The sequence below is a fragment of the Amblyraja radiata genome, chromosome 6 (assembly GCF_010909765.2).
Source record: "Amblyraja radiata isolate CabotCenter1 chromosome 6, sAmbRad1.1.pri, whole genome shotgun sequence".
In the NCBI taxonomy this organism is placed as follows: domain Eukaryota; kingdom Metazoa; phylum Chordata; class Chondrichthyes; order Rajiformes; family Rajidae; genus Amblyraja; species Amblyraja radiata.
The window spans coordinates 40,378,218-40,390,737 of NC_045961.1; the positions used below are offsets into that span (position 1 = coordinate 40,378,218).

Consider the following 12,520-nt stretch of genomic DNA (forward strand, 5'->3'; position numbering starts at 1 on the left):
TGCACGTCGAGTTGATTGCATTAGTCTAAACAGGGCGGACCATGTGAAGGTTGCAATCGTTCACCCCGGCTAGTGAGACAATCGTAGATGGGATTTCTTGGTCGGCATGGGCAAGTTGGGCCGAAGGGCCTGTTTCCATGCTGTATGGTTCTATGATTCTAAGGGTTTTGCATCTGAAATAGTGAAATTACGGGATCAATTATCGATGATTACGTGTAACATTTGGGGGTTGTTGGGGCAAGTATGAGAGAAATTAAAATGGAAGCCAAATAGAGTAAAATTGAAAAGTACAGCTGAGAACATAAGATGGATGTCCATTCACTTAGTGATGCAGATGTTGCTGGTAATTCAAAATGGGATTAGTTTAATTAGGTATGAAAGGTTAGTGGAGTTAATTAATCTGCCTTTCAGCATCAACGGGCGCACAGTGGCACAGCGGTAGAGTTGCTCCTTTACAGTGCCAGAGACCCGGGTTCGATCCTGACTATGGGTGTTGTCATTATGGAATTTGTATGTTCTCCATTGACTGTGTGGGTTTTCCTGGGTGCTCCAGTTTCCTCCCACACTCCAAAGATGTACAGGTTTGTAGGTTAATTGGCTTTGGTGAAAACAAATTGTAAATTATCCCTAATGTGTAGGATAGTGCTAGTATACAGGATGATCACTGGTCAGTGTGGACGCGGTGGGCCGAAGGGCCTGTATCCATGCTGTAAGACGCTATGACTAAATAAAACAGCATTTAAAAGAGTTTGTACGTCCTTCCTGTGACCTGTGTGGGTTTTCTTTGCGAGCTCCGGTTTCCGCCCACACTCCAAAGACGTACAGATTTGTAGGTTAATTGCCTTGGTAAAATTGTAAATTGGCCCTACTGTGTGTGGGATAGTGTTGATGTGCGGAATTCACAGGTCAGCACGGACTTGGTGAGCCAAAGGGATAATTTTATCTCTAAATGAAACTAAGCAAAACTAAATGCTTCATGCCATTATTAATTTTTCCATGTGCAGTTTGCTGTGCTCTTGCTAAGAATTAACGCAACAGGCAATTGAAGTTTTATTTTAAAATGGCAACTGTGTGGTGGAAAGCCACTTGTCTTAATTTACAAGGGGGGTTTGAAAAATGTACTTGGAAACATAAAACAAACTTCCACTGCATGTTACAAACCCAAATAGCCTGAGGTAATTTCCTGTGTAGAAAGGAACTGCGTTTGCTGGTTTAAACCAAAGATAGATGCAAAAAGCTGGAGTAACTCAGCGGGACAGGCAACATCTCTAGAGAGAAGGAATGGGTGATGTTTCGGGTCGAGACCCTTCTTCAGACAGTAAAATTGATATAAAACATCAAAATAGCTATTTGAGATGTAAATTGTAGAAGAGCAATATTACGAGAGACTGATGGTATTTAGTCAGTGAAATATTTTAGGTTATGTCAGGAAGATGCACTCCAAGCACTTCCCCCAACTCTGATCACTGACATAATGTTATATTGAGCTCTGACACCATGGCTTTGGCAACTTAACCATTGGCTTTAATTTCTTTCAGAACGGGAAATTAGTTGAAGAATATCTTGCACGAATTTCTCTCGAGATAAGAAGTGACCAAATTTATTTAAATTCTGTATATAAAGAAGATTCTGGCAATTATACGTGTCAATTTAAATTCTATGAAAATCAAATCCCATGGCTTGTGAAAAGGACATTTCCTGTGAATGTTATAGGTAAGTGGAAAAATGCACTGATCATCTTGAATTGCTTTGTTAAGGACTTTCTTTGTAAACTTAAAGATTTTTTTTAACTTTAGGGCACCACCGTTTTATAGCGCATGTTTTTTTTTTTTTAAATAGCCTTTCCTTAGATTGCCTTATGTGCAGAATAATACTCTTATTCATTATTTGAGTAGGAATCATGAAGATAGGAGAGGAGAAAAAAAATACCAAACCCTTTGTGCTGCACCTTTTCCAAGCAGGTAAAAAGTTTAAGACCTCCCAATGAGCTGGGCCTAGGTCAATCATTATTCAGTTCATCAAATAAAACAGTCCAAGAGCAGCACAGTGGAGCAGTTGGTGAAGCTGCTGCTCCTGTTTCTTCCCAGCTGTTATCAGGCAACTGAACCATCCTAACTACAACGAGAAAGCAGTCCTGATCTACCATCTACCACATTGGAGACCCTTGGACTATCTTTAACCAGACTTTCCTGGACTCTTATCTTGCACTAAAAGTTATTCCCATTATCCTGTATCTATCGCTGTGGTCGACTCAATTGTAAACATGTACAGTCTTTCTGAAGATTGGATAACATGCAACAAAAAGCTTTTCACTGTACCTCGGTACACGTGACAATAGACTAGACTAGACTAAATTAAACTAAACTCACAGCACCAGAAACCCAGGTTCGAGTGGGCGCTATCTGTGTAGAGTATGCAATTTCTCCCTGTGACTGTGTGGATTTCCCCTGAGTGCTCCTTTTCCTCCCACATCCCAAAGACATGCGAGCTTGTACTTTAATTGGCCTCTGTAAATTACCCTGAGTGTGTGGAGAGTGGATGACAAAATGAGATCACATTGAACTAGTGTGAACGGGTGATGGATGGTTGGTGTGGATTGATGGGCCAATGGGCCTATTTCTATGCTGTATGTCATAGCATCAGAGCATTGCAATTGATTATTTTACAACATTATTGTCAAGGGCGGTACGGTGGCGCAGCGGTAGAGTTGCTGCCTTACAGCGCATGAAATCTGGGTTTGATCATGGCAATGAGTGCTTGACGGTACGGAGTTTATACGTTCTCCCTGTGACCTATGTGGGTTTTCTCTGGGATTCTCCCATACGCCAAAGACATACAGGTTTGTAGGTTAGTTGGCTTGGTATAATTGTAAATTGTCCCTAGTGTGTGTAGGTGTGTGTAGGGTGCTGTTAATGTGCGGAGATCGCAGATCGGTGCGGACTCTAGGGGGCGAAGGGCCTGTTTCCGCACTGTTTCTTTAAACTAAACTAATGCAAACTAAACTAAACATACTCATATTCCTTTCAGTTGCTGACACAAACAAACCTCCAATTACCATTGACCCGCATGGAGTAAAAATAATCGAAGTCGTGCTTGGTAAGTCAGCAATAATTTATATATTTCAAAAGTAAAGTGGATAACACTTTAGACTCCATAACCAAGCACTGCCAATAGGGGCAGCAGACATCTGGAGGAATTAGTGATTTTCCTGGAAAGCGTTTGGGAAGAATGTTGATAGATGCAAAATGCTGGAGTAACTCAACGGGTCAGGCAGTATCTCTGGAGAAAAGGAAAGGGTGATGTTTCAGGGCAAGACCCTTCTTCAGACTCTGCAGAATTCTCGTCGGGGAGAGGAGGAGAACTTCTTCAAAGTAGACGTACCTTGAGGAGATTTCGCAGTGGAACAGACAAAATATGTAGGAAGGAACTGCAGTTGCTGGATCCCCCCCCCTTCATGTGGAACTCTCATCGGAGAGAGGATGAGAACTTCAAAGCAGACATACCTTGAGAAGATTTGGGATTCTTGGGAAGAATGTAGTTCCTTTGTGGGATCAGATTTACCTTTTGTATTACATGTCTTCACACCAAGAAGGACCAAGGTCTTCATTGCCCCTTGTAGTTCTCCGGTAGGCGGCGCGGCTCTCGCCAGCAGCGGCCTCTGCAGTCCGTCTGCGTTTTTATTATTTTATGTCTATGTTTTTATGTAGTTTTTGTTATTTTTGTTGGGGTATGTGTGTGGGGGGGGTGGGGGTGGTGTGGGGGGGTTGGGGGTAACTTTTAAATCTCTCCCTGCACGGGAGACCCGACCTTTTCTTTGTCGGGTCTCCGTTGTCGTTGGGGCTGCAACGAGGATCGGCCTCCAACAGGAAGACCGGGGGCTGTGGTGCCGGCTACTCACCTCACCGTCGCGGAGCTGGCCGAGTCCAGAGCGGGTGGAGCTGTGGTGGACGCTGCTGCGGCCCGACCCCCGGAGATTCGGTGGCTGCAACTGCGGGTTTGGCGGACGGTAACACCGGGAGCCCGCGGGTCCCTGGAGGGAGACCGCTTTTCGGGGCTTCCGCAACGGCGACTTCTCCCGCCCGAGTTGCGGGGTTGAAGAGCTCCTGGAGCGGGGCCTTACACCACCGCCCCGCGCGGCTTGGAATGGCGGCGGGTCTCTGCGAGCGCGCGCCGGGGGCTCTAACATCAAGACCCGGTGCGCGACCTTGCATCACCCGGCGTGGCTTAATGGCCACGGGACAATTCGCCATCGCCCGCCGGGGGCTTTGACTTTAACTTTGACTCTGACATCGGGGGGGAGAGTGCAGTGGAGAGAGAAGTTTTTTTGGCCTTCCATCACAGCAATGTGATGGATGTTTATGTAAATTATGTTGTGTCTTGGGTCTATTTGTTTGTAATGTATGGCTGCAGAAACGGCATTTCGTTTGGACCTCAAGGGGTCCAAATGACAATAAATTGAATTGTATTGTATTGTATTGTATAGTTTATCTTTAAACATGAACCTCCTGTGTGTGTTAAATCACTGTGTCCCTCGTGGACAGGAAGGTCACATAGTGTTCTTGATATATAACATTATAGCAATATCACAGGCATTCAGTTTTGTATCTATCTCCAGCTTTTTGTGTCTATCTTCAGTTTACACTATCTTGGAACGATTCACACCTCCATTCCGAACTCAAATGTATGTCAGCACAGTGGTGCAGCAGTAGAGTTGCTACCTTACAGCCCCAGAGATCTGGGTTCGATCCTGACTACGGGTGCTTGTCTGCATGGAGTTGCTACGTTCTCCCTGTGACTTCATGAGTTTTCTCTGGGTGCTGCGGTTTCCTCCCACATTCCAAAGGTTTGTAGGTTAATTGGCTTTGGTAAAAATTGTAAATTGTCCCTAGTGCGTAGGATCATGCTTGTGTACGGGATTGCTAGTCGGCATGGACTTGTGGGCCGAAGGGCCTGTTTCCGCGCTGTAACTAAAGTCATGTAACTGTTGCCCGTGGCTCAGTGTCATGTGAAGACTAGTACGGGTGGGGTGGAGAAGTGGTGCAACACTGAAATGTGGTGATCAGAAGTGAACGCTGGCTGGTATGGTGAGTGTGATCCATCGCTGACAGCACAACCTGTTCCATGTGCTGACAGACACAAGGAACAGCAGACGCTGGAATCTTGCGTAGAACATCGAGTGCTGGACTAAGCCAGTGGGTCAGGCAGCAATCCTGGAGGATAAAGATAGGCAACATTTTGTCTGAGGACCCTTCTCCATGTGTTGATAAACACCTGAATCCAATGGTCTCCATTATTTTCTCCTGTTGGATGTGATGGAGGGTCTCCCCCTCTCTTTTGCTACCGCCTCTCTCCAACCCAGAGCTGTCTCGCTGGTAACAACTGAGGTTTTCCTGCAACCCCTGCCATTACGTGGATTCTTGTTTGTCTAAGCCCTCGATATGTACTGGTGAGACCACAAATACATCAGTGGAAACTTGAGAGTCGGGATAATAGAGATGGCTTTTCACTCGTTGTCGCAAGCATCGAGTTCCATCGTGTCCGTGTTGGTCACAAGTGAAATAACAGTGTGAGCCCAGAGATCTATATTTATATTGGAAAACTTGGTGCATTCAAAAAAACTTGAGAATTATTTAGCATAAACATAAAATAGACACATTCTTTAAAGTGAACAAAATTGTGGAACTTGAAAGAGAACGTGATATAATTAGAGGCTAAATTATTTCATAAGGAAATATTTCAGATGGACATTGGTGCAGAAACATATAGCATCTTGGCATAACCTCATAACTTCTCATTGCAGAGAATTAAAAGAGTTTTGCTTAAAATTCTGCATACAAAACAGGCAAGTAGTTAGAAAATAGCTGGGAACTTTATGTTTGAAACAAGGAGCTAAAAAGAGAGAATGACAATTCAGAGTACACTTTTTAATCAAAAATCTCACCTTTGCTTTGCTGGAGCAACTCAATGATGGGACAGGCAGCATCTTGGAAGAAAAGGAATAGGTGACGTTTCGGGGCGAGACCCTTCTTCAGACTGTGAGTCAGGGAAAAGGGGAACAAGAGGTATAAATGGCACTTAGGACAAAAGAATGGAAGATATGCAGAAAGCACCACTAATCAAGGAAATGTGGAGCCCACAGTGGTCCATTGTTGGCTGTGGAATAGGTGATAACAGGTTAATACAGACAGTGGAACTCAACAGGGTGACAGTAAAACTAGTACGATGACTACATGTGGGGGAGGGACGGAGATAGAGATGAAGGGAAAGGATGCAAGGCATGGAGAACATGGATAGGTGATGTTTCATCACAGGACACTTCTTCAACACATTCTCCAGAGTTACTCCAGCACTTTGTGTCTTTTTTGTAAAACAGCATCTGCAATTCTTTGTATGCATATTTGCAGATGATCTCCATGTTAGCATTTTATATACGTATCCATGGTTTCTATGCAGGAAGTGTGCCAATTCACATTTCTCTTTACACCTATAGATATAGGATAAACTTTGGATGAAGAGTTCCTACGAGAGTCACAGTTATTTGTCCTCTTGAGAAAGTTTTTAATTGCAGAGGCCAGAACAAATTTTCTGCCCATCTCCCAGACCTGAACAATATGTTAAACAACATCAGGAATAAGCAATGCTTGAAATGGCATTGTGATGTTCTTATTTTAGTGTTTTATGCTCTATCAATGTTGAGAAGAATGTTGCGAAGAGATACAGCATGGAAACAGGCCCTTCCGCCCACCAAATCCATGTTGACCAACGATCATCCCATACACTAGCACTATACTACTCACAGGGGACAATGTTCAATTTTTAAAGAAGCCAATTAACCTACAAACCAGCACGTCTTTGTTGTATGGGAGGAAACCAAAGCACCCGGAGAAAACCCGTGTGGTCACCGGGAGAACGTACAAATTCAGTACAGACAGCACCCAGAGTCAGGATCGAAGCTTGGTCTCTGGCATTGGAGGGCAGCAACACTACCACTGCGCCACTATGTTGCCCTTTAAGGATAGTTCTGGGTATGTCTGATTTCTCAGATATGGCAACCAAAATATCTGGTGGTGTGTGCTGTCAAGCTTTTTTTCTTCTGCCAGACGGGAGCAGTGAAAGACAGAAATGGCTGGGATAGGACAAGTCTTTCATTATGTTGGCTGTTTTTCCAAGGCAGCATGAAATGTAGATGGAATCAATGGTGGGAAGTCTGGTCTCCCAGCAAAGAGATCTGGAGACCAAGCTTGCCCAGTGTGCTTTCCCTGCCACTGTGGACTATTTAAATCGGTTGAGGGATGTGAGTTGATATGTCCAACTCCCTAAGCCACCTGTACGGGACATATTGGACAATTAAATTATTTTAAAGCCATTATTCTAAAGGCTTCTGAGAGATGACAACCTATACCATTTCTAATAATTTATATGTTTTATTCCAGGTAGTCCTGTGCAATTAATGTGCCAAGTTTATTTTGGTTATGAAAGGAATTTTTCACCTGTTATAAAATGGTTAATAAATGATGGCGAGATGGAAAATATGGGAATCCAGAAAGAAAATGTTCTGTAAGTTTTAAATCTCTGGAACTTATTTTAATTTATTAGATTACTAAAATTTTCATTGCTTTCTCCATTTAGACTTGATTCTCAATGGGAAGGATGACTGTTCTTTGCAGTATCTTGGAAGGATAAACTTGTACACAAACAAATTGTCAAAACAAAAAGTCAAGAATAAGCTGTCTCAAATACAACTAAGGTCCGTTCAGGAGTTTGAGGAACATAGAACAGGACATCACAGGTCTATGTCCAATGTTTGCGCCAAGTTAAACTGATCTCATCTGCCTGTACATGATCCATATCCCTTTATTCCTTGCATTTCCATGTGCCTCTCCAAAAGATTAACAAGCACTTTCTGATCTGCCTCCACCACCACCACCCTGGCAATGCGTTCCAGGCCCCCACCACTCTCTGTGTAAAAAACCTGCCCCGCACATCTCTTTTAAACATTCCCTCTCTCACCTTATAGCTATGCCCTCTAGTGTTGGACATTTCCACCCTGGGAAAAAGGTACTGACTGTCTATTCTATCTATGCCTCTCATACTTTAGTATACTCCTATCAAGTCAAGGCCAATTAGGAAAAGGGGAGATGCAACGAGAACTGGGTGTCATAGTACACCAGTCATTGAAAGTAGGAATGCAGGTGCAGCAGGCAGTGAAGAAAGCAAATGGCGGCAGGGAAGCGGTAGCTGTGTGGCAGCGCTGCCGACGGACCTGAGCATTTCGTAGTTTTGTGTAATATTTGTAGGAGGACTAACCAGTGACAGCCATGCCTCCGAAGAAGGCAATAACAACGGAGGAAGGCGAAGAAATAAAAAGAGCGCTGGATTTTATGACGGTGGAGATTTCTGCTGTCAAACAACAGCAGAAAGCCATCCTCGACCTGGTGGCGGAGGTAAAGGCTCTCCGGATCCAGAGCGCCGAAAAGGACCGGCGACTGGTGTTCCTGGAGAGCAGAGTTGCGGACCTGGAGCAGTACACCAGAGCGAATAATGTTATCATTACCGGGCTCAGTATAAAGCCCCGGTCATACGCACGGGCGGTGACTGAAGACAGCGGGGGGGAGCCCGGGGCAATGGATACAAGCTCCACGGAGCAACAGGTGGCGGCCTTCCTGCAGTCAAAAGGAATACACTTGGACTGCGATAACATCGAGGCTTGTCACCCCCTGCCCAGGAGAAAATCCAAAGAGGATAAAAATAGCGATGACAAACCAGCCATCATAATAAGGTTTGTCAACAGAAAATATAAAGTTAGTCTCCTAAAACAAGGAAGACAGTTGAAGGGAACAAAAGTATTTATGAATGAACACCTAACAAAACGAAATGCCGATATAGCCCGACAAGCACGAAACCTTAAGAAACAGAAACAAATACTAAATACCTGGACTGCAAACTGTAAAATCTTTATTAAATTAAATGGAACACCAGAGGAAGCCAAAGTGCTGGTCATTAGAGATATTGCAGAACTGGACAAATACCAATGATCATAAAACGGGATTGTGAGGTGAAATTTAGTTACACACGCAATTATGGCATACACTGAAGGAATTCAGTCATTTACATCTGGAAATGGTAGTCAAGTAATTAAAATAATAAGTGAAAAGAAACAACTGAAGTTACAACCATTTGAATATACCGATCACAATTTACAGGATTTGGAATACGATATAGACCCGGACAATAATTTTTACTTTAATTCCAACGACAAAAATATCTGCTGCTACTACACAGAGGATCAGTATAATCAGAATATTAATGTAAAAGGCAAATTATCGATTATACACTTTAATAGTAGGAGCCTCTATGCGAATTTTAATAGTATTAAAGAGTATTTACAAAAATTTTTACAGCCATTCAATGTCATCGCAATATCTGAAACATGGATTAATCAGGAAAAGGGAATTGATTTTGAGATGGACGGATATGATTTCAATTACATCAATAGAAAAAATAAGGCGGGAGGAGGGGGTAGCACTATATGTGGATACAACTCTGAATTATAAGGTAGTAGAAAATATGACAACTGTGGTTGACAATCTGCACGAATGTATAACTATAGAAATAATTAATGGTGGAATTAAAAATGTAATCATTAGTTGTATATATAGGGCACCGGGGTCAAATATTGAAATCTTCAAGGGCTGGATGGAGAGTATGTTTTCAACAACAAGTAGTAAATCAGTGTTTTTATGTGGCGATTTCAATATTGACCTATTAAATCCTAATCAACACAACCTTACAGAAGATTTTATTAATACTATGTACAGCATGAGTCTATTTCCTAAAATCACTAGACCGAGTAGAATTACTTCCCATTGCGCTACACTCATTGACAATATATTTAATAATGATGTGGAAAATAAAATAGTAAGTGGATTATTAATTAATGATATAAGTGACCATCTGCCAGTTTTTATAGTTTATGATAATATCCACAGGAACAACAAACCAAACAAATTAATAGAATATAGACGAGTGAGATCGGAGGAAGCTATCAATGCACTAAAAAAGGATCTATTGGCACAAAACTGGGATATAATATACCAAAAAAGAGACACTGATAGTGCTTATGAAACATTTATTGCAATATTTAAGTCATTATATGATAAAAATTGTCCAATTAAAGAATATAATAGAAAATCAAACTATACTAAATGTCCATGGATTACAAAGGGATTACAAAATGCTTGTAAAAAAAGAATGCCCTATACAGAGATTTTATAAGAGAGAGAACTAAAGATACAGAAAATAAATATAAAAAGTATAAAAATAAATTAACTTACATCATAAGAGAAAGCAAGAAAGATTATTATAAGAAGAAATTAGATGAAAATAAAGACAATATAAAAAGAATATGGAGCATACTTAATAGCATTATCAGAAATGGTCCGGGGAGAACAAATTATCCGAAGTATTTTATTGATAAGGATAAGGAAAATTACAATATGGAAGATATAGCTAATAGTTTTAATAATTTTTTTGTAAATATTGGACCAGACCTGGCTAAACAAATCCCCGATTCAGGGACATCTGGAGAAACTCCTGAGAATTTAGTGGAGAGAAATCCCTGCTCTATGTTTCTTACGGCAGTAGAAGAAAAAGAACTGTTGGATATTGTCAAACATGTAAAAATAAAAAGTCTACCGATTTCAACGACATTGACATGTCGCTAGTTAAGATGGTCATCGAGGGGATCTCCAAACCTTTAACATTCATCTGTAATTTATCCTTCCAAACCGGTACTTTCCCAATTCAAATGAAAATAGCAAAAATAATACCAATATACAAAACTGGGAACAAGCATCATTTTACAAACTATAGACCTGTTTCCTTACTCCCACAATTTTCCAAAATACTAGAAAAATGTTTAATAATAGATTAGACACATTTGTAGAAAAGAATAAATTAATCACAGAAAGTCAATATGGATTCAGAACAATAGATCAACATCACTTGCAATACTAGAATTAATTGAAGACATCACAAACGCCATTGATAAGAAATTATATGCAGCTGGGATATTTATTGACATAAAAAAGCATTTGATACAATTAATCATGATATTTTATTTAAAAAATTGGAGAGGTATGGAATTAGAGGAATAGTACTGGACTGGATTAAAAGCTACTTAAGGAATAGGCAACAGTTTGTAAATCTGGGTAGTCATAATTCTACATGCTTGGACATTGTGTGTGGTGTACCACAGGGGTCAGTGCTGGGCCCAAAATTATTTATCATGTACATAAATGATATTTGTAATGTGTCCAATGTCTTGAGGCTGGTTTTGTTTGCAGATGATACAAATATTTTTTGTTCTGGGGAAAATTTAAAACAGCTATTGGATAAAATAATAAAAGAAATGGGTAAATTGAAAATATGGTTTGATAGGAATAAAATTTCATTAAATCTGAGTAAAACTAAAATAATGTTATTTGGTAATTGTAGAATAAATACACTAGTAAGTATAAAGATAAATGGGGTGGAAGTTGAAAGAGTGCATGAAAATAAATTTCTTGGGGTTATAATTGACGATAAAATAAGCTGGAAAGCACATATTAAACATGTAAAATTAAAATTGTCAAAAAGTATCTCTGTATTATACAAAGCCAAGCAAGCTCTGGATTACAAATCACTCCGTATTCTTTATTGTTCATTGATTTTACCCTACTTAAATTATTGTGCAGAAGTCTGGGGTAATAACTATAAAAATTCGATACACTCATTAATCATGATGCAAAAAAGAGCAATTCGTATTATCCATAATGCTAAGTATCTGGGTCATACGAATCCATTATTTTTAGAGTCAAAATTATTTAAATTAGAAGATTTGGTTACATTCAAAACAGCTCAGATAATGTTTAGGGCCAAAAATAAAAATTTACCTGGAAACATTCAAAAATTATTTAACGAGCGTGTGGGGGGTTACAATTTAAGAGGAATATTTAACTTTAAGAAACAAAAAGTCCGTACGACTAGAAAAACCTTTTGTATTTCGGTTTGTGGAGTAGGAGTGTGGAATAAATTGAACGGGGAATTGAAGCAATGCACAAACATGAATCATTTTAAAATGATATATAAAAAAATAATTCTCAAGGGGTACAGGGATGGAGGGGATGGTTGACAAGTGGGGGTTAGTGTTTATCTATTGCTTTACTATTGTTTACTTATGTTTGGGTACTTCAGTTATGAAGTTTGTATGTACATAATAGTTGTATGTATATATATGTCTGTAGGTATTACGGGAAATTGCTTAGGGTAGTATTATTAATAGTAATGAATTGATTTTTAGATATGGTAGAAGTGTTGGGGAAAAGGGGTGAGATTTAATAAGTTATTCTTCTTCTCACTCCTTTTCGAGCTTGTACAGACACAGAGTTGGACATTGGAACTTTGATTTTGTTCTTCTCATTGCTTTGTAAATATGATTGTAATGTCCAATTGTTTGATAATTTCGATTTTGTTAATATGT

At 40.3% G+C, this 12,520-nt stretch overlaps 1 protein-coding gene across 1 annotated transcript in view; it reads left to right on the forward strand.

Annotated features, from left to right (window-relative positions):
* LOC116974708 (interleukin 18 receptor accessory protein) overlaps positions 1-12,520 on the forward strand; it is a gene marked incomplete at its 3' end in the record, with an annotated part of 34,807 nt that overhangs the window by 533 nt on the left and 21,754 nt on the right. The window contains exons 2-4 of the mRNA XM_033023429.1: positions 1,539-1,713; positions 3,028-3,096; positions 7,434-7,557. Coding sequence (XP_032879320.1) covers positions 1,539-1,713; positions 3,028-3,096; positions 7,434-7,557 — 368 coding nt within the window. The remainder of the gene's footprint in view (positions 1-1,538; positions 1,714-3,027; positions 3,097-7,433; positions 7,558-12,520) is intronic.